Source organism: Neodiprion fabricii, chromosome 2 (assembly GCF_021155785.1).
Source record: "Neodiprion fabricii isolate iyNeoFabr1 chromosome 2, iyNeoFabr1.1, whole genome shotgun sequence".
Classification (NCBI taxonomy): Eukaryota; Metazoa; Arthropoda; class Insecta; order Hymenoptera; family Diprionidae; genus Neodiprion; species Neodiprion fabricii.
This window is the reverse complement of record NC_060240.1, coordinates 28,228,058-28,248,500: the sequence shown is the minus strand read 5'-3', so window position 1 is coordinate 28,248,500 and position 20,443 is coordinate 28,228,058. Positions and strand designations below refer to the sequence as shown.

Below are 20,443 nucleotides of genomic sequence, written 5' to 3'. Positions count from 1 at the left end.
AAATCGCTGACTGTGTAGTTTTCTAATCTCTAAATTAAACGTTAACGATACTGATTAAACATTTGAAACTAAAAACCTTACCCTCTGAGCACTTGCCCATTTCACAGTGATGCACCTAACCCCGACCTTAATCAGCATAATTTAGTCTGTCAACTCAAAATCACAGACTCAAAACTTTTCTCGATTAATTGCAATGATTGGTTTCCACGTTGAACAAAAATAAGTAATAATTTACGTCGTGATCACGTTACAAACAGTCGACGGAGCATGCACGCGTGCAAGCTCGTAGGGGTATGCGTGTATGTATGTAGGTTATGACAACTACCGGTAGGCTTTTTTTAAATACAACATCTGTTTTGTGCCGCCATCTTGAATGACAGCAGACGACCGCCAGCCTTGAATATGCCTTAAGTAGACGATCCATGTGCTCAATGTTTGTTACTAGTGTCAAAGGTATAGAATTATATTATAGGTATATTCCAAATGTTGTACAAGCTTCAGTTTTCTCCCAATATTTTGCTACCGCTGACTGATAAATTTCAACGTACGTATAATCCAGTATAGTGCATTAAAAATGACTAACAATGAATGTTCCATTGTTGAATGTGAGTCAAAGAATGCTGGAAAATTTTAAACACTTACGCGTAAAGAGAAAACGTGTAAATTTAAACTCTGAATAACAAAATTGGAGACCTGCAGTAAGAAAATCATGAGTAATTGATCAAATGTGATGCGATGTGACTATTCTCGATTTTCATAAATCAACATTTAACTTTGAGTCCCTAAACTTGAAGCAAAAATTTCAAATAAACTATGAAATATGTAAATTAATTTTTTTCATCGTACTGATCACCATCACAAATTCCATGGTATTTTCAAGTTTTTCAAATTTTTACCGTTGTTGGTACCCATTCCGTCCTAAATGAAAAGTTGTACCTAGTAAATACAGCAAATGTATTAAAATAACTGTTATCGTAGTGCGTACGGATAAAATATAACGAGGATAACTGACAAATGGTTTCAAATAATAATAATTTAAGAATAATAGTCATTGCAACTAGGTACTCATGAATAAATATACATCTTGGGAAGGACTAAAACTAAAAAAAAACGTGTCTTAATTTTAAGGAATTAGTAAACTATGTGAAGATCGTCCATTTCTAGTAATAGTTAGCGGTTATTGATTGAAGTTTGAATTGCAAACCAGGTTCATTATAAGTCGTCTCGATACGTCAGCAATTCTTACAATCAAATTACCGTGGAGCAAATAATGTTGCATCAACAATAACGGTATCGGCTATTTCAGGATCACAAAAAATTGCTGCATCGTTAGGTTCCATCTAAAAAGCGACAAGTTGCAAGCTGCTAACTATTGACAAAAAAGGTTGACGAGGTTTACGTGTACACTTTTACAATTAGAGTGAGAACTATTATACATGCAGTTTTCTAAACGATATAGTACGTACTGTGTAGGTATATTGTTGTAATAAAATTGAAACGGAATTTCAGATGTTTATTTATCGCACAAGTAGGTACGTTATTCATATATTATTGATATTATTTTTTAGAGACTTATTAATTGAAATGGAAGGGGATATTTTAATACACGTAACACACTGTCGATTTTAATGATGAGGTTATTCTGAAATATTCATGAGGGCTTTGAAATGAGTCGTAAATGTAATTTAAATGTCAAAACCTCCCTACAGCTTAATATCAACCCGACTGACTATTTATGTGGTGATTATAATTACGAGATGGGCGAATGAAGGCTGCGACGTTGTGCTTGAAAATATGCAATTTTACACTTGTATAATGATATTTCATATAGTTCACTATTTCGTCTAATACGTACGGCTACAATCTAATTGTTCTTTAATCAAATCACAGTAGGCTTGTTACGCACCTCTTATTACTTACAAAACTATAAAGCAATTGCGTAAAAAGTCCAATTCTCTTTACATTACATATACATATACACATATTATACTATGTATTATAATATTGTATTATATTACATTACATGTAAAAAACACAGTGAAAAGAAGGTCAGTTGAAAACGTTAGACGTGACAGATTCAACGTATATATCATTATCTATTATTATATATACCTATATGCTGACATATACGTTCAAAATCAATACGTAATCTGTTGCAGAGTTACAGATTTGTAATCGTTGAGATACAATAATTATCTAATCATTCATACGATTTTTATTCTAACTAGTTTTCATTCTTTTTTCCTCTCTTGTGTTGCAAGTTTTTTTTTTTTTTTATTTCTCCTTCGTTTCCCACCACCCTTGTTGATCCACAAACTTGCCTCCAATATTTATTATAAAGATCTCCAAAAATGTACCTATACCAGTCACCTAACTTTGAAACTCGTACGTATCGATATACTCATACATTATAATTACACACCATTTGCATATTACCGTACATACATTAATACGCGAATTCTGTTATTGAGCGGAACTGAAAAAAGATAGTGTCTAATGTAATATATCGATCTTTAAAAGCGATTTTTAAATGAATTCGTCTATCTACATCAACGTATTAGTTACATTCGCTCGCTACCGCGTTCTCTGTATTTATAGATTTTTGATTTACGTATAGACTACTTGAATCTATTACAATATATTATCAATAATAGTTAACATTAACAAGAAAATGTTTCTAATTTTTTCCATTTTGTTTTATTCTTATTGTTAGTTTTGATCGGTGTATGAACCGTTAGAGATTATACGGTGAAGTATAGGGTATTTATCAAACGTGCGGATATGGGGTAGCAAGAGATGGAATTTATTGAACTAGGTTGAATGCAACTCTAACGCTATTGCTCTAAAAGAAACGAATTTTCAACTAGAAGCGCCAAAATCGACGAATCACGAAAACAAATTTCGTTTCGAAATGTTTGATGTTTGAGTTATTTATTTATGATTCTAGGTGTATCCTTTCGAGCTGATTTTATTGAAAAAATTCTTATAGTACATTATGATTATTACTATAATATCGTTTAAACGATTGTGATGATTCTTTTTTGGTCTGTGAAACTAACGATAATTGATTCCGTTCAAATTAGGGTATAAATTTGTAGCTCAATGTTATTACACTTATAACGCATATAACGCAGAAATATAATACGGGGTGATGCGATGACTACTATGGAATAATTGTTGTTGCAAAAATAAGAATATAACATTTGTTATAGCTGAGGTTTGCGTTTTTGGAAGGACGTTGTTTATTGTTTATTGTACATGAATTGTATACTGTCTCTGTTTATGCTGTGTAAAAATATAAAACATTTCGATATTATACAGACTTGTTATGGGTATGTATAATGTATAATGTATAACATATTGACCAGCTGATGATCGTGATGGACATTACAGCGCGTCATATGTACGATATTTATTTATTTGAGTAGGTATATGGCAATATCACTACTTACACTTCTATTCACATCCGTTAATCGATCATATTACGCGCGTTAAACGTTATAGATGCGTGCGTACCGACTTACGTGACGAAAATGATTGGAGGAAAGAAATATTTTATGTTTATTTCGAAACGCAATCCTTATAACATGAAAATCAAAAATTGAGAAGCTTGTACATGTAACATAAGCAGAAGAATAGAAGTTATTTTCGCATTTTGATAATGATAATTGTTTCGGAGAAATATATCTTTTCAAAGGAGATACATAATTGGGTACCATTTTCCCCCGAAATTTAATTTTGAAAAACGACCCAACTTCTGGCGGCAACTTACAATTATACGGATCGAAATTTCTGCAAATTCTATGACGGATTTGCCGCGAGCTGAATTAGCTGGCATCTGGTGCAAAAATTGTTGTACTACAGTGCATTGTATACACATGCAAATGCAAGAGTATGACAAAAAAAGGGCACGTAATATGCGCATCCTGATGTTAATAATGAAATTTTCCCCATATATACGGATAGTTACAGATGACAGAAAATGATTGAACAAAAAATGAGAAAAATATTCAACGAATAAAATACGTAATTGGATAATTACCGGCAGCATAAATTTTATACATACATCGATACGTGTAGAAGTTCTTTAATATTACTGTGGCGCGACTACAGAATCTATTATACCTGCATACACTTACCGATACTCGCCAAACGAGATTAAACTTGACAGTAGTTTAACGAGCCAGTAGCGAATGAGTGAACTTTTAACGTGCCTCTTACTTATGAAAAAATATCATAAGCCCGACGAACAGGGCATGAGCATGTGTGTAACGTACGCCTGGATATATAAAGCTGAAAGTATATATTTCTATGCACGTATTGCAAATTATAATTTACATACATACACGCATACGTGCATACAGACGGGCAGGTATGTAACGGTAGGATAGCGTTCTCCGATCTCTTGTCGGTTTATAACATACGGGTAGAGATTCGCAGCTTATTCGGCTGTTGCTGTGCACTGCTAATTGCAAGATTCGTGAACGGTGCAGCAAACTAAAGATGAGGATCACAGCCTGATCGTGACGCACGAAAGAACCCGAGCGAAATTTTCTGTTGCCGAAATATTTATTTCCCCGCGTAAATGTTATTTAACTATCGTAAACATATGCAGATTGGGATTTATTATACATTATATTACGCGTTAAACTCCCCGTAGGTATATAATATGTATGAATACGTATAGAGAGTGTTGCTGACGCTGGCAAACAGCTTGTCAAGTTAGAATATGATATTTATTTCGGAACTCGACTTATTGCTCGGCGCATTCCGACAACAACCGCAGTCTGTAACGTCAAACCTGAAGAGGACCGGTCCTTAAAAGCAAAATATTCGCTTCATCGGACGGACAAGACGCGTCGAAATCTCTTATGCGTGCGTACGCATACGTATGTGTACAGGTATTCACGTACACGATGAGGCGTCTCAGAACGCAAATACGGGGCCTCATCGAGTCGGTAATGTCCGTTCATAAATTTTGGAACAGTCAAAATTATACTCATCGACATGTTTTGTGAGAGAAAAAATCTTCACATCGCTATAATGATATTTAGAAGTCGTTCTATGCTGTGTAAAAAATCATAAATCCGATGTAGAGTTTCGCATTTCATTTTTCTTATCGTACGTTACGCACGTAACAATAAATATTTTGGAAAGTTTGTGTGATTTTCTTGAAGACGATAAAGAGGTAGAGAAAAAGATCTTTTTCCGGTAATTCGTATCGGGTCAAACAGAATCACGATTTGAAACAAACAGCGTATCTTAAATCGAAAATGAATTCGCAGTTTTCATAGCGATTATTTCATTTACAGACCAAACTTTTCGTCGAATATTAGAAAAATCCACCAGCTACGTGAATGTAAGTTTTATGCAGCTGAAAATATATAGATAAAATCTGATCACTCGATGCAGTTGCAAAGTAACCTTAATTTATGCGTAATGTATAAAACGGAAGGTATCAAAATTTGCTAAATATGATTGTCTTCCCTTTTTCTCAGACTACTCAAATAAAATATCTTTCTTCGCATTATACAAATCTAAACATTCCTAAATTACCAAACCATTCCCCCACTCTACGGTTTCCCCATTGCTCGACAGCCTGTGATGACACATGCATACATACATGTGTGTGCACGTGTGTGCATACATATTCCTTAAACAAAAGACATGTAGTAGATACGCAGGTAGATAGGTATACACATATGCGGAGTGTGTGTTTTCGCATTAGGTAGGTATAACATACTATATTTCATGTGGGATGATCGGGACAATACTTTGCAGGGCATATTTTCTTTTCAATACGTAATCAATAAGTGCGCGGTAGTTTTTCTCTACGCCTGCAGATATTAATCTTTAAAAGCGAATGTGTACTTTTATTCATTATTATTATTATTGTTATTTTTTTTTTAATTTCCAAGTTTAATTTCCGATACGTCGATTTACAAATGTGGCAAAAACGTCTATGACGCGTTCCTCAGCAATGTTGTTTCATCCTGACTTGTGTCTTTCGATTAGAAGAGTATGTATTACAGGTATATAAATGGGATTCTCCGTATACGCGATCGGGACAGACGGACATATAACGCGTAAGCCGGCGATTTTGAGTTTATAGAATAAAATATTCTCCTTGTGCGACGAACCGGCAGCGAGGACTGCATTAGCTCCCCCCCCCCCCGGTTTGTCCGCTCTGCCCTGCAGCGTCAGAGCACAAAAACGGCCTGGCCGATTCGAAGGTCGGTGAGCTCGGTATCATTGGCGTAGTCTTTCGTTTAGCATACGCTTATACACCATGCATCTTTCGGCTCCTTTGCCGAGCGGATCTGCCGCGCAAAACGAACCTCAGCGAAAGTAAATTACAGGCTTTTCATTACGCGCGAACGTTTGTTCTTCTTCCTAAGCGCGTAAGAATCTATATAAACTAGGCGAGATCGATAACGAAACTCTTCAAGACGTGCGGTATCGAAAAATCGTTTTATCGGAAGGACTCTTACCGCACACTGAAAGGGGAAGGGATGTTTGCCGAGTTAGAATTATCCCGGGGTTAGGTTTTAAGTCGTTAACTCGTCCAGGTACGTCGGTCTAGCTATACGATTATCGCCGAGCGATCAACGAGATAAAGGGTGATGTAGATACCGAGAAAGAATGCACTGCGAGCTAAGATCGTGCAAAAAATAGCGAAGAACGGTGAAATTATAATCACGTGGTAGGTTTTTTCGGGAGTGTGCAAAGTAGCGAATGCGTGTACCGCTACAGTCTGAAAGTAGGTATGAAAGAGAGGAAAACAAAGTGTGTAATACATATACCTATATATCAACACACGATCGGGAAGTACCGCGTGAACAAGAGTAACACTCCCTCTCCGTCGCTCGGGTTGCAGTACGATGAGTAGAGTAGTAGGCCACGTGCCGCTCCGTGCACAAGTTCCGCGACCCAAGTTGCTCTTTTTCCTTGCCTCCGATCTTTTATTTCACTGCAAGATCAACTGTTGGACGGTTGTTTCAGGGGCAAATAAAATATAAAAGGGATTCGGGCGTGCTGCGTCAGTGCGCGGACCGAAGACCATCACCACCCTTCCCCTCCCTTCTCCTCGCTACTCTTCTCTTCCCTGCCCCGTCGGTCCTCCCTCCCCCCTTCCCCTCCGCTCCCTCTTCGCGCGCTCTCCCTAACCTCCCCGCCCCGCCCCAAATCTTGCCGTCGAGTCCCCCTCCTCCTGCCCCTCCCCCCCCCCGCCATCTCAGCCGTCCCTTCCTCGACGACTCGTCATCCCGCCGGTCCCGAGCTTTCTTGATCGTCGCGACGCGTCGCGTTCTCAACTTCTTAATTTTATGGGTACCGCTCGTGTGTTTGGTCTATTGCATGCGCATACGCATATACGTATATGCGGGGGAACCGAGTGTTTTGTTCGTTTCGTAGAAACGCAAGATCCTCTGTTCTGTTTCGCATTATCGACGTTAGAATTGATTGTAACGTAGAGTAGCTTGACGGTTTTTTATCATTTTTTTTTTTTTTCGACCTCCCTCTTTGATACTTGATGGCGGAATAATTTGTTCACATCCGCATCGTTCACCGTTTATCGATAAAATTTCGAGCGAAGAATCGAGCAATCTTTGCTTTCGTACGTTGTAGTAAACTCGAAGTATTTTCCGCGAATTGTGTACGTTTGGTGCCGAAATCGCGATGTTTCTTTGCATTTCGGTCGCACCCAGGAATGAGTCAGAGCCTATTTGGATAAAATATCAGATGCTTCGGCAGCAGTTCACGGAGAATGCTGAGACGCTGCTAACTACAATGAGTTTCATTGATACTACTGGTCACGTTAATAAAACTGGCGTAAATAGGCGACTTTGTTTATGCGGCCACCTGCAGGGGCGTTAGACCTGTTCTTTTGGGGATAAACCAATTGTATTAGGGGATAAGTGGAAACTACCAATGGTTGTACCGGGCAACCTACCGCGGCTGCGTCCGAACGAATGCCTCCCAAAGTATCTATAAATAAAAGCTAGAATGAAGAGCAGTATACTGCTTTCCCACGAGAATAAACAGTTTGAGGATTCTGAGAGCACGCCGGCACCTGTTTATTCAAATTTATCTGCATTATGGGATTTCTAACCCATACTTATATGAAGAAAAAATCGAAGTAGTAATTTAAAAAAATTAACCGATTTCAGTTGAACGACTGTTGCTCGACCATATTTTGCATTTTCTTTTTCTCTACGGCTGTTTTTTTTTTTTTTTTTTTTTTTTTTATCATGGAAAGAATTTTCCGAGTATCGATTCTAAACAATAAACATGTTGTACAAATTACGTATTACAATCGGTCATACGTTCATTAATAATTACACGGCGGCATTTTAGGAGCATATGTTACTCGTTCGACAAACAATCGTCGATGTAACTTTCGAAACTCTTAATCGGCGGACGTGTTTTGACCGTGGGTAAAGAATCGGTTGATCGATATACGTGGTTCACCGGTGTATGATGTATACCTGTTCAGTAGGTAGTAGAACGGGGAGAGGCATATAAGGTACAACGGACGGCGGGAGGTAAGAGTATAAGAAAACGTGATAAATGCGGCTTGTAAATAAGTTTCCACTACAAATGTACGTACATGACTATATCAAGCAAAAAACACGGATATCGAGTCGTTGACAAGTGCAGTACAATCGTCTACGTTATACCCCTCAATTACCTCGGACGGAAATTAATTACAATCATTCCTATACCCGCGGCCAACGTACCAACGTCTCGTACCTTTTCTGATAAAACGAGGTGTCCACGAGTCGGAAATCGCCTGAAATTAGTACTAGTACTAGTATTTTATTTACTTTCAAATTGTCTTCTCTCTCCCTTTTCTCCCCTCGTCACGTTATAACCGATTAGAAATACATGCGCACAAGCAGTTCGCAGATCGTTTCTACTTTCGCGCGTCCTTGATCCTTGAAAATTTAACCGCATCGCCGGAAGTTAAATGTTTTTGATATTCGTTAATTGCGTATCCCGAGTCGCGTCCCATTATCGACGACAGCGTAATACAAGTTCCCCTCTGTCTATCCCGTCTTTCGTTCGTTCCTTTTCTATTTACAGGTAGTGCACGTTCTACACAGATACATCATACGTGTCCGTATTATTATCTCGGCGAGGATCGGGCGAAGAAGGAAGATCAAGTGGCAAGGTGCCTGATTGAGAAACGCTGTAACAACGAGACAGGGCGGCTCAAGGCCACACATTCCCACTCCCCCGCCAACCGCAAGTTCAAGTCAAGGGCGCTCCTCCCCCTCTCCCTTCCCGTCCAGCCGCGTCCTCTTGGTTCCCCTCTTTTGCTGCCGTTCGGTACGTTCGCTCCTTCGCCCGTTCGTTCCCTCTTTCGTTTGCTCTGTAGTCCGTTCCTGCGTCTCTCTTCGTCCCCAGATACCGTCGTATACCTACTTCGTCCTAGCTACTACCATTCCACGGAACCGTTCGCCGCCGCCGCCGCCGCAACCGCTAAGGAGTCTCGATGCCGATCCCGAGGCCGATGCTGGCTGGCTGGCTCCGGTGCAGCCGCAACTTCACAAGGTCTTCCTCCTCCACCTCCTCCTCCTTCTCCTTCTCATCCCCCTTCTCCGAGTTCTGTATAACATTCTTCATCTTCTCGGGCCCGCTCCCCCTCTTCCTCACATCCTCCCGACTCCCTCCTCACCTTCCCCCATCCGCCTCCTGTTTTTTTTCTCTTTCTCTCTCTCTCGCCTCTAGGAGATCGGCGTGATCCATCATTTCTCGCGCCGTTCGAATGCTTCTGGCGCTGCTCTAGACGCCAACCGAAAAAGTTATGACTGTCAGTTTGTGACTATAATAGCCTGCTCGGCCACGTACTTATACCTCTTTTGCTATGGGTTACGCGCCTGCTGGCTTGCCATGGCGACTGTAGATATGCTGTACGTTATATTATAGAATTACGATCTCCGATTTCGTCTTTACATGTTTGTTTTCACCTTCTTTTCATCTTCTCGGAACCCGTCCTCACGTCCGCGTCAATTCCTCCCAGCACCGTCATCATCATTATCATCACACTGCAAGCAGGATGCTCGGTTAATTATTCTTTCAATTTTTCACGGTCATCCCGAATTTCATCTCGCGCATACGATATTAGCTTTCATTTATAACACGTTCCCCGAAAGGTTCGAATCTGTTTTGCTTGTGCCCGATTTATTTCGACCTGGCTGATTTTTTGGAGCTGGTCCTCACAGCCGAACTTGAATCACGCCTTCGCATGCTAGTTTTCAGATATTTAACTCGTATCGGCAATCTGTTTATCGTTATTTATCTCGTGCGAACAAGTCGTGTATGGCTCAGAACTTGAGAAAACATGGCTCGAGACCAAGAGTTATATTTTCTCCCTTGTGCCTCAAAATTCTCGATCGAATAACGACGTTATGTTTAAACTTTAAGCCGTGAACCCGATCTTAAACATGACGTTGAAAGCCCCTGTCTCTCAAAGGTTCGGTTGTCTGCATTTTCGCATTCCGAACTTGACTTTATTTTTGCCGACGAATCCTTCCGATGTACACAAATCGTCAATGCACCGTCTGAAATATTGAAACCTTCCAACCTTTCTCTTACTTTCTCTGATCTGACATGATTCGGAGTATCGACTGCAGTATGCGAGTATCCGGACTCCGTATCGACGGATAAGCATATATGTGCAATTACTCTACATTATTACCAGTCAATCTATCGCCATGTTATTTTGTGAACAAAGATTTGGCTTAGCCGTATGCACTCGTCAGTGTTTCCATCATTCGTATTCCAGATGGTCAGCGTTAGAAAAATTATACGCATGTATGATCTACGTTTCGTTTGTTTGGATACAAGTTGAAATCTGTATAAATTAATTGGAATGAAAAAAGACGCGTGAATCAAGCGAGCACTAATTTAATACCTACAATATTACGCATACAGCGTAAGTCTGCCGATTGATGTAAACCGATGTAGCGATCGCAAGATCTTGGTACAAAATATAATCATTTGACATTCATTTTTAGAGTTATATATTTCAGCTTTATATCATTCGGACTATTGGGGCCTCCGGAATCGCGTTACGTCCACTAGGAATACCTCCTACATTGACCCATGCATATGATAATTATACGTATGCGTACCACTGCGCTGTCAACGAACTTGCGAGATGGCATATAATATTACAACCGCAAGAAGCAGACTGATTCTACGTATTTGCCACTGGACTGGTCGATCGGGTCCTGCTGCTGAGCTGCGAGAGACTCAGGGCGTTTAAACTATAAATACAAAATAAATTATACGCTGATGCAAAAATGAATTCAACGTTAAAAGTTAACCAGGCTGAGCAACTTCCATATAGCGGATGAAGCAAAGCTGAAAATTATACCTGGGCGTATAAATTTCGTAGCTCACCTATTCACTGAGAGTAATAAATGTCAGTTTTGGTAAAGATAAATTTTATTGCTATTATTAGGTAAAAAAAATAATCCCTATAACATCCCGATGGAACATCGTTCGAAAGTGAAAACAAATTTTACTTCACGTATAAAGAAACCTTTATAAGTCACTTGTTTCATGTTTGCGTGCATCAATTTCGATGGTAAAACGTAAGTGTGAAATAATGATGAATCAACATTTTCGTACATTTTTTCATTAATTCTAAAGAAACATCGATTTTAATGTCCGAATTCCCGTCTTCAAAACTGAGCTGACAACGAGCGCCGACTAGTACGGACATGGTTATCGAAATGGTTTTTTTCTGCGAGAGAATTGCAACGCAATTTGAGGTCTACTTCTCGAATTGTTTATGCGACGTCTAGCGGTGTGTTCGCGGTACTAAAACGACCGGTTGGCAACAGCGACGGTTGGCTCGGTCTGCGCGGTCAAATTTCGAGCCTGTTCGATTTCAGAATATCCCCCAATCCGTCTGAATCCGAAACTGTAGGTCCTCCATTGATTCGTTTATCAAATGAATAACATTTGCAAATGAATTGACTCATTTGCGGGAACCAAACAGGGCTAATTGCGGCTAGGTTAATTTTATTCTATCCGAGATCACGTAAGTCCGTAAGGCCTTCGATAGATATTAGGTTATTTTCTTACGGCCGGTTTGAAAGTCGGATAATGCGGCGGATTTGACGATTAATTACCGGCGTTGACCGAACGGCGATCTATAAAATTCCTCGGGCTCCCAATCCCGCCAGATTCGTAAATAAGTTAATAATTGGCGTCTAGAAGCCGGGCCGTCGGTCGGTCGGTCGGTTGGTCGGCAGGCCGGGCAGCCCGGCTCCAGGAGGAAAAGTTTAACTGGTTCGAAACCTTGGTTGGGGCATTGGCTTCCCGGTATCGTGCCCCCCGTGTCTACGCATGGATAGCAGCAGCACAGCAGCATCAGCAGCAGCAGCAACAACATCGGCATCAGGATCGTCGGCGAGCGCAGCAGCTACACACTTAGTGGCGAATCGAACCGTCGAACGAACGGAGCACAAATTTTTCTGTGCACATGCATATACATATTCATAGAACCACACACGGCGTAGTTGCATCACTCGGCCGTGTCTCTACGCGCGATGCACGTACGTAGAGTGTATGCGCGTACGCAGGTGAACCTGTGTAGACATAACGCGGAAGCGTATTGGCAATTTGGCAACAACCAAAGTAGATGGTTTGATGTTAATTATTATCTTTGTAGGTGCGCGCGAGTATCTCTGATCTCGTCGACGTTGCGGCGCGACTCGCGTCGTCTGGTCGCGTTCCAAGGATACAATTATTGAGAAGCCGAAAGTGCGATCGCTCGAAAATCTAACGCCTGGCCCAACCGGTCTGACTGGATTTATATGTTGTCAGGATAAAGCGGCGGCAGCTGTGAGAGACCGAGCTGAACCTCGTCCTTTGATTTTATCACTTCTCTACTTCATTTTTCGACACCGCGACCGATACATACGTCTATCCGCGTTACTTTCGGTAATTGCAACCGGCGTGTCTCCCCTTTTCGTTTAATTACTTTTATTATATTTACGGTCGAGAGGTGTTTGTGACGCATTTTTATACGCACTGTACATATTGTCATCCCTTTCGAGCACGGTATAATATATGTTATTGCATGTTTCAGAACGACCGCGAGAATCATCATATATTTATATCGATGATCATTGAGGATGTTGAGGTTCAAAATATCTGTTCAACGAATGCTTCATTTACACATAGTGTTTCATAAAGCTTTAAAACGCGTCTGTCTATAAGCTGAAACCTGTTTCATATCCCGGCACTTTTTATCGCTATCGTACTACGTATATTTTCCATTGACTTGCTAACCGCATCGAGCGCAGCAGCCTGCAGTTAGTTTTGAGAATGAACAGCTCGAAAAGTATAAAAATTTTCATTAATATATCTCGAAGCTGGAGAACGAACACGTTTTGCAAAACAATATATAATTAACCATACTGTATAGTGTGAAATAGGTCTAACGTATATACATATACATACATGGCATGTATGATGCGAGAAATTATTCTAGTATGCATTTATAATACATTGATATTATCTGTACATCTGAAACAAAAAGAAAGGCAAACTTAAAATTGTGGAAATAAAAAAGAAATTAAATGAAAATTTTTGTATATATCTTTGTTTTTATATATATATATATATTTTTTTTTTGTTGTAATTTTTATTTATATAAAAAAGTGAAAATGAAAACAGAACACCCTCAGACCACAAGCGGGAATTCACGTCGTGGAGCGATTCGTGCGTAGCGATAATATATTATTAAAATTAGGAAGGTATAACAATATCCTGGTGATCTTTGGGAGACGGGCGATCCTACCACGACGTGAACACTCACGGCTGAGATACTCGTCAGTCACAAAACATATGAGACGAAAAATCTTTCACTCTCCCCACTCCCTAAATAACTATAGGAACCTGGTTCCGCCATAACTTGCATCTAGTATAACATAAAAGCTAGTAGAGACTGAGTATATTACCATGAATATATGTATAGTATGTATGTAGGTATAATTCGAAACTGCAATGGGAATTATTATTACTTTTTGTTGAAATTTCTTCTCTCTCTCTCTCTCTCTCTCTCTCTCTCTCTCTCTCTCTCTCTCTCTCTCTCTATCTCTCTCAGTCTCCTTTTTGTTTGCAACTTGACTTTCAATCACATTCGACTTCAATTTTTTGAATAACGAAACAAACACATGACGTATAATGTGTATAAAGAGTCAACAGTAAACAGAAAACAATAAACCGGTGATAACGTAATTTTTATTCATTCGTTAATCGTCTCACCCCGATGCAGATTACGAATGACGAACACGGAGTAAGGGATAAAAAAGAAAAGAAAAACAGTCAAAAAGTGGGAAAAAAAAAGAATCCATCAAAACTCTCAAAAATCCAACCTGCTTAGAATTTTTTATCAAATAAATTGGCTGTACCCGGAGCTGCATCGTGCGTGATATTATATGTATGTACCTGGTCCGAGGTTTGAACAACAAGAATTTGTAAATGTACCGCCGGAAAATAATCACTCTCCGATCACACCTAATCATTGATTTACCGGAGGGAGAGGGGGGCATGATTTGCTGCTGTTATCTTTGCCGTATTTGACGTTGTTGCGAAATTGTCCGATAAAGTATGAGACTACTACTACTACCTGACTACTGTTATTACTCAGTCACTCGTTGCTGCCTAATTTTATATAGTAATTGGTGCTTGGCACCCATCAAAATTTATTCCTTCTCATTGTAAACGACAGTGTCACATGTACATTATATTGCACGTTCGTACGATAATGCGCACAGCGTCGAGTGAATTTATTTAATTACTCTATTAATTTTTATCTATTTATAACTGAATTTTTTTTTTTTAGTTTGTCCTTCTTCCATAAATTTTTTTTTTTTTCATCTTTTAAAGCTAAATTTTGAACCGAGATCTTGGATTTTTTTTTTTTTTTTTTTTTTTTTTTTATCTATAAGTACGGATTGGACGATATATACATACATATATATGTATGTATATACATACCTATATATATATATAACCTATACATGATATCTTCGTATACATTTTTTTTAAATAAAAAAGGGAAGCCATATATATCAACTTAAAACTCAGAAAGATATATATATATAACAAAAAAAAAAAAAAAAAAACAAAAAAAAAAATCGGAAATCGGCATTCTTCCTCAACGCATTGTCAGGTTTTTCTTTGTTTAATACATATACATATATACGTACATTGTATACACATATGTATCTATGTATATGTATACGCATATGTACATATATATGCATGTATGTGTTTATATATGAACCTGGCTTTGAGTCTTGCGAGAGAAAATAATTTACACGTTATAGTATATAAACTTAACCTAATGTAGCTTGAGCATTTATTTGGCGAGGGAAGAAGAACGCCGATGAATATTATTTATATATATATATATATATATACACACAAATTATATATGTATGTATAAGTATTTCTGTAATCAACTGTACTCGATCATTATATGAAAAAGAAAAGCACAACCAACTAAATAGTAATAGTAATAATAATAATAGTAATGATAATAATAATAATCATAATAATAGTAATAATAATAGTAATATGTAAGGCAACAATTTGACAGGAAGTACTAAGTCCCTGTAAACGGGTTCATTTTTTCCTTTGTCGTTTACATACGTTCTATTTTTTTTTTTTTGTTTGTATTCATTTCCTTTCTTTCGTTTATCATAATTAATATACAAACTGACCTAAACGTGTAACGCAGCAATTAACACCGTGGTCTTTTTGCCTTGCCACCAGATATGTAATTTCGATTGGATATAAGCAAGATTTGTATCATGATCATCAAATCATTTCTCTTTCTTCGAAACAATTCCGTACCAATGCAACGTACATTACTTTGAATAATTTCAAATCTTTCAAGGATTTAATATTATTTAAGCGCGTGTCAGTAAATATGCCGTTGGCTAAACGCGTTCAGAATAATAAAAGAAAATACCCGGAATTTGGGGATACTCATTCGCGAAAATTTGGTATTCCGATATCGGTCGATTTTATTGCGGACTAAAGCTGCGGCTCAAATGTATAAGTAATGTCGAAGAGAGCAAATTTTTTCAATTAGTTATGACAATAATAGTAATAATAATAACAATAATAATAATGAATTTTAATAAAAATCATTGGTAGTAGTCTGGTTAGTGTATTTGTTATCGACTATAGTTTTAAGACAATTCGAAAAACAAAAGTATGATAACTGCCACGGACGAAGGATTTACGGGGAACGATAGATATCCTTTTCATTTGAATAGACTTCCTTTTTGTACATTTTTTTATAGCTTTCATGCACATAATCCATGTATTCGAAATTATAAGAAATCTTATTAACAACTGAATGTGTTACCGACGAATATCACATAACTGATTTTGTGACTGCGAGCTTATAACGTATGTGTCGTAATCAACATCAATGTTCAATAAATGTGTATAATTGAAAGTGTATTATTCAAAATGTTCGACATCAAATGATAGACACAAATGATGATAAAAAGAAAAAAAAAAATAGGGGAAAAGGGAGAGGGTGGGCATAAAAAAAATATTCAACATAAACTTAACTGCTGCACTGTATGCAAAATACTTCTAAAAACTCTGTAATAATAATAATAGTAATGATACGTATGTATATAATATATAGAATTATACATAATTGTTCGAAGGAATAAAACAAGAATATTTTTAAATGTATCTACAAATTGCCTAATTATATTTTCTTAATAATTTTGTAGAGTTTTTATGATAAAGGTACGTAATCATCACCGGATAACGGAATGAAAAATGCAAAATAAACAATAAACTAAGTAAAAAACAATCAATAATCTTTTCGAATCATAGCACACCATATATAAAGTACGAGTTCAGTGGCAGGATGAACGGAATTTCACGAAGAAAAAGAATTTTGACGCATAAAAAATTGAACATTAAGCACAAGATTACAAAGAAACGTCACGTTCTTACAATTTTCATGAATCTCCCGTTTTTTCACCGAATTAGGAAATGTTTTAACGATATACACTGGTCATTCCATACCAACTCGACCATCATCCGTCTTAATACATGCTTTTTACATATCATTGGCCAAACTCTAAAACGCATCCACATTTTTGTCCAGACTGTGTTCGCGAATAATTTGATATTTACAAAAGTGTGATTGATACCAGTCGTCTGGTCATTTGAACGAATTCAAAATAATTTTTATTTTTTTTGGATTCCCATTACTATTGGACAGCAAGACAATATGTAAGATTTCTTCGATGTACTTGAATTGTATAAGTGTATAGCTAATAAATAGTATTTTTAGGAAGAATCGGTAAGCAAAAAATTGAGTTTCAGCAAGTAAAAGGAATCATTGCCGAAAAAATTAATACCACTGTTAAAATGGATCAATATTTTCGATCGATTACTTTCAAAAACACCATCAAATAACAATTCCTCCATTCATGATTACTCCGTTAACTAAACAGATTTTTTCTAAATTGGTCACATTTTTATATAACGCTCTGATTTCGATATTTTCTTGAAAAAATTTACAATCGGTGGTTTTTTTTTTATAGCTCAAAACGGGTTCAGAAGATGATACGCTAAAATGTGAGTGCATCATATAGTTGGAACAGTGATATGGAATAAAACAGGGATCATATCGGAGAAGCGGTCAGAATTAAACGTTAGCCCAATTGAAATGGGAAGTCCCATCTATACGTACGATAAATATGTAAATATTTTTTTTTCCGTAGACACGAATACGTTAATACAATGCAAGAGGAAGATACAACATATTTACGCATTGTTTGTGCGAAAACAATTCAAAACCAGTTTCATGAACTCATATACCCACAGGTAAATACCATATACGTAATGTGAAAGTCAGCGTTGAAGAAAAATTCAGGCGAATAATAAATAAACAGTTGGGAAAAGATTCGTCCAAGTTTTAATTGCATACCATTGATTATTATTGTTATTATTATCATTATTATTATTGTTGTTATTATTATTCGTTATTATTATCACTATTATCATTATTGTTATCATTATGAAAAATCTATAATAATATAGTATATTTGTATGCATACGTAAACGCCTTTCTCAATTTCGATTCTTTTCACTTGGAGCTGCGCCATTTCAATATTTTATTATCTCATGAAAAAGAATGTAAAGGAAGAAAATTGAAAATGGTAATAAAAATGTGAATGAATTTTTTCTTTCAAATATTGTTTCAAGAAAATCACCGGTACCACATCGTGTATAAATAGATGAATCTTACAAAATTTGACGAACGTATTGATATAATATGAAACAGAATTGGTGTACGTGTGATTAATTGGGTATAATGTACGAATGGTTTTTTAAACCTTGCCGAAAACTAGACGACTGTAAAATAGTGTTCTGAGACTAAAGTTCAATACCTGCGGGTCGAAAAACAACTAATCGCAAGCTTGATGATGTTCAAAGCGTTTCATTGCACCTTAGAATTTCCGACTGGGAAATGCGAAAAGGAAAGACTTTCAAAAAATCGAAACAAGAAACAAATGGTACGATATGTGTAAGAGTGTGATGCGTGAGAGTGAATTTCTCATTCGTCTGTCTCGATTTTTTTTTTTTTTTTTCTAAATATGTAACTGGTCAAATTTATGTTACACGCATCTTCAAAAATCCGCAGAGGCGATTTAAAGAGATGATTGAAAATACTCGCAACATTTATTACCGGATAATGCGTTACCGAAAAAAGTACAAAAAATTTAATTCTGGACATTGCACCATGTAAAACTTTGTGTTGTTGCGGTATCTGGTTCGATACGACAGCGAATATATATGTATACATATATATATATATATATACACACATATGTACGTATGTAATGTATGTATGTATATGAAGAAAAAAGGATAGGCAAAAATGGAAAAAAAAAAATCGAAAAAGCCATGAACACGTAGATAACTAGATACCTATTATATTACATAAAAGAGTTGGATAAACCGTTACATTTTTTTCTTATTCAGGTTTTTTTTTTTGTTTTTTTCCTTCACGTATTTCAATTTCCAAGACACGCTATGTATATATATGTACGTGTTGAAGGCAGGGCACTGTGCCCCTCTCTTTTTCTTTGTGTGTACGACAGTAAAAATTTTTATACAGCCCGCAATAAGAATCTTAACAACCATGACGTTGTTTTTTGTTCATGGCTAATTCAGGAGTAGTAGGTGCGCGCTGGCAAAGTTTGAGTTTGAATCTGAGTCTGATCTCGCGCACGGTCCGTGAAAGTATTTTAACTACCAACTAATTTAGGAACACGTGTATGAATTTATGTATGTGTGTACGTAAGTCGTACACGTGAATTGCAACTGCGCGGCAATTATAAATTCCGTTAAAATATACATAATACGTTAAATAATGCTGCAGCAGGCAAGGAATAAAAGAATTATAATATGAATGTAGGAGCAGACAAAAGAATAACGATAAACCCTGGTACGCATAAGATTTTTTTGCATCTTTTTGGTTCTTCGTAAATGATGTTTCATTTCGCGAGTGTCGGAGCATCCCTAGTCTGCTTACTTTCGTAATAGAATGGCACGAAAATGATCGATTTGTGAATATATATATATATATATATATATTAGATTGAAAGGTCCGCGAAAAAATTAGCTCGAAATGTACCGGCAAGCTATTATACATATAACATAGTCCCGGACCGTAAAAATCGAAAACTTAATTTTTCTCCGGGTAGCAGATCGTTCCGCGCAATTAGCATGCATGAAAAAATGTAAAATTCGTGTATGCATGCATATGTGTATGTGTGAATGATGTATCTATGCACGTATGTATATGCCGACGTTACGTGTAGGAATTAATAGTTTTTTTTAAATAATTTAATAAGTCGTTTAGCGTGACAATGTTATATGACACGATTTAGTACTGTATCAGAATATCGATAATTGCGTATTCAATATTAACAATATACCTTTCTAAAATACGTTCAAATTACTGCCACGAGCAGCAATTCCGAGGCACTACGAACAGGCCACAACAAATATGGCCGCACAATTTTTTTTTTCTCTTCCATCCCCACATCTCTTCCTGAATTTATAAAGACTAAATAGAATGCCTATAATATAATTACAATAATATTAATGTTTATATGTATAATAATATATTTATATACATAAATATATAGGTATACATATATGTATTTCTATTCGTGTACATACGTATACATACATACATATATATATATATACACACACACACACATCCATATAGATATATGTGTATTATATATACATGTACTTATGCAATCGTATCTTTCACTATATAGAATAGGTAATATTATATATGTATAGATATATAGATCGTAATGTAATGTACAATAATTAGAGAGATCACACGTCT

The 20,443-nt window shown here is 37.0% G+C and overlaps 1 protein-coding gene and 1 long non-coding RNA gene across 5 annotated transcripts in view; one reads left to right on the top strand and one right to left on the bottom strand.

Annotated features, from left to right (window-relative positions):
- The window catches only part of LOC124175556, a 9,677-nt gene extending 2,630 nt beyond the window's left edge, over positions 1–7,047 (bottom strand). For 2 of the 4 annotated variants that reach the window (XM_046555941.1, XM_046555943.1), the window contains exon 1: positions 82–322. In XM_046555941.1, coding sequence (XP_046411897.1) covers positions 82–138 — 57 coding nt within the window. In that variant the 5' untranslated portion in view covers positions 139–322. Of the gene's footprint in view, positions 1–81; positions 329–6,803 lie in introns of those variants that run through there. The other 2 variants (XR_006869194.1, XM_046555942.1) reach the window with 2 other exon arrangements.
- Positions 2,567–20,443, top strand: LOC124175558. The gene is made up of 3 exons (XR_006869196.1): positions 2,567–2,694; positions 9,733–9,741; positions 20,431–20,443. It is a non-coding gene; the product is annotated as an uncharacterized LOC124175558 (long non-coding RNA).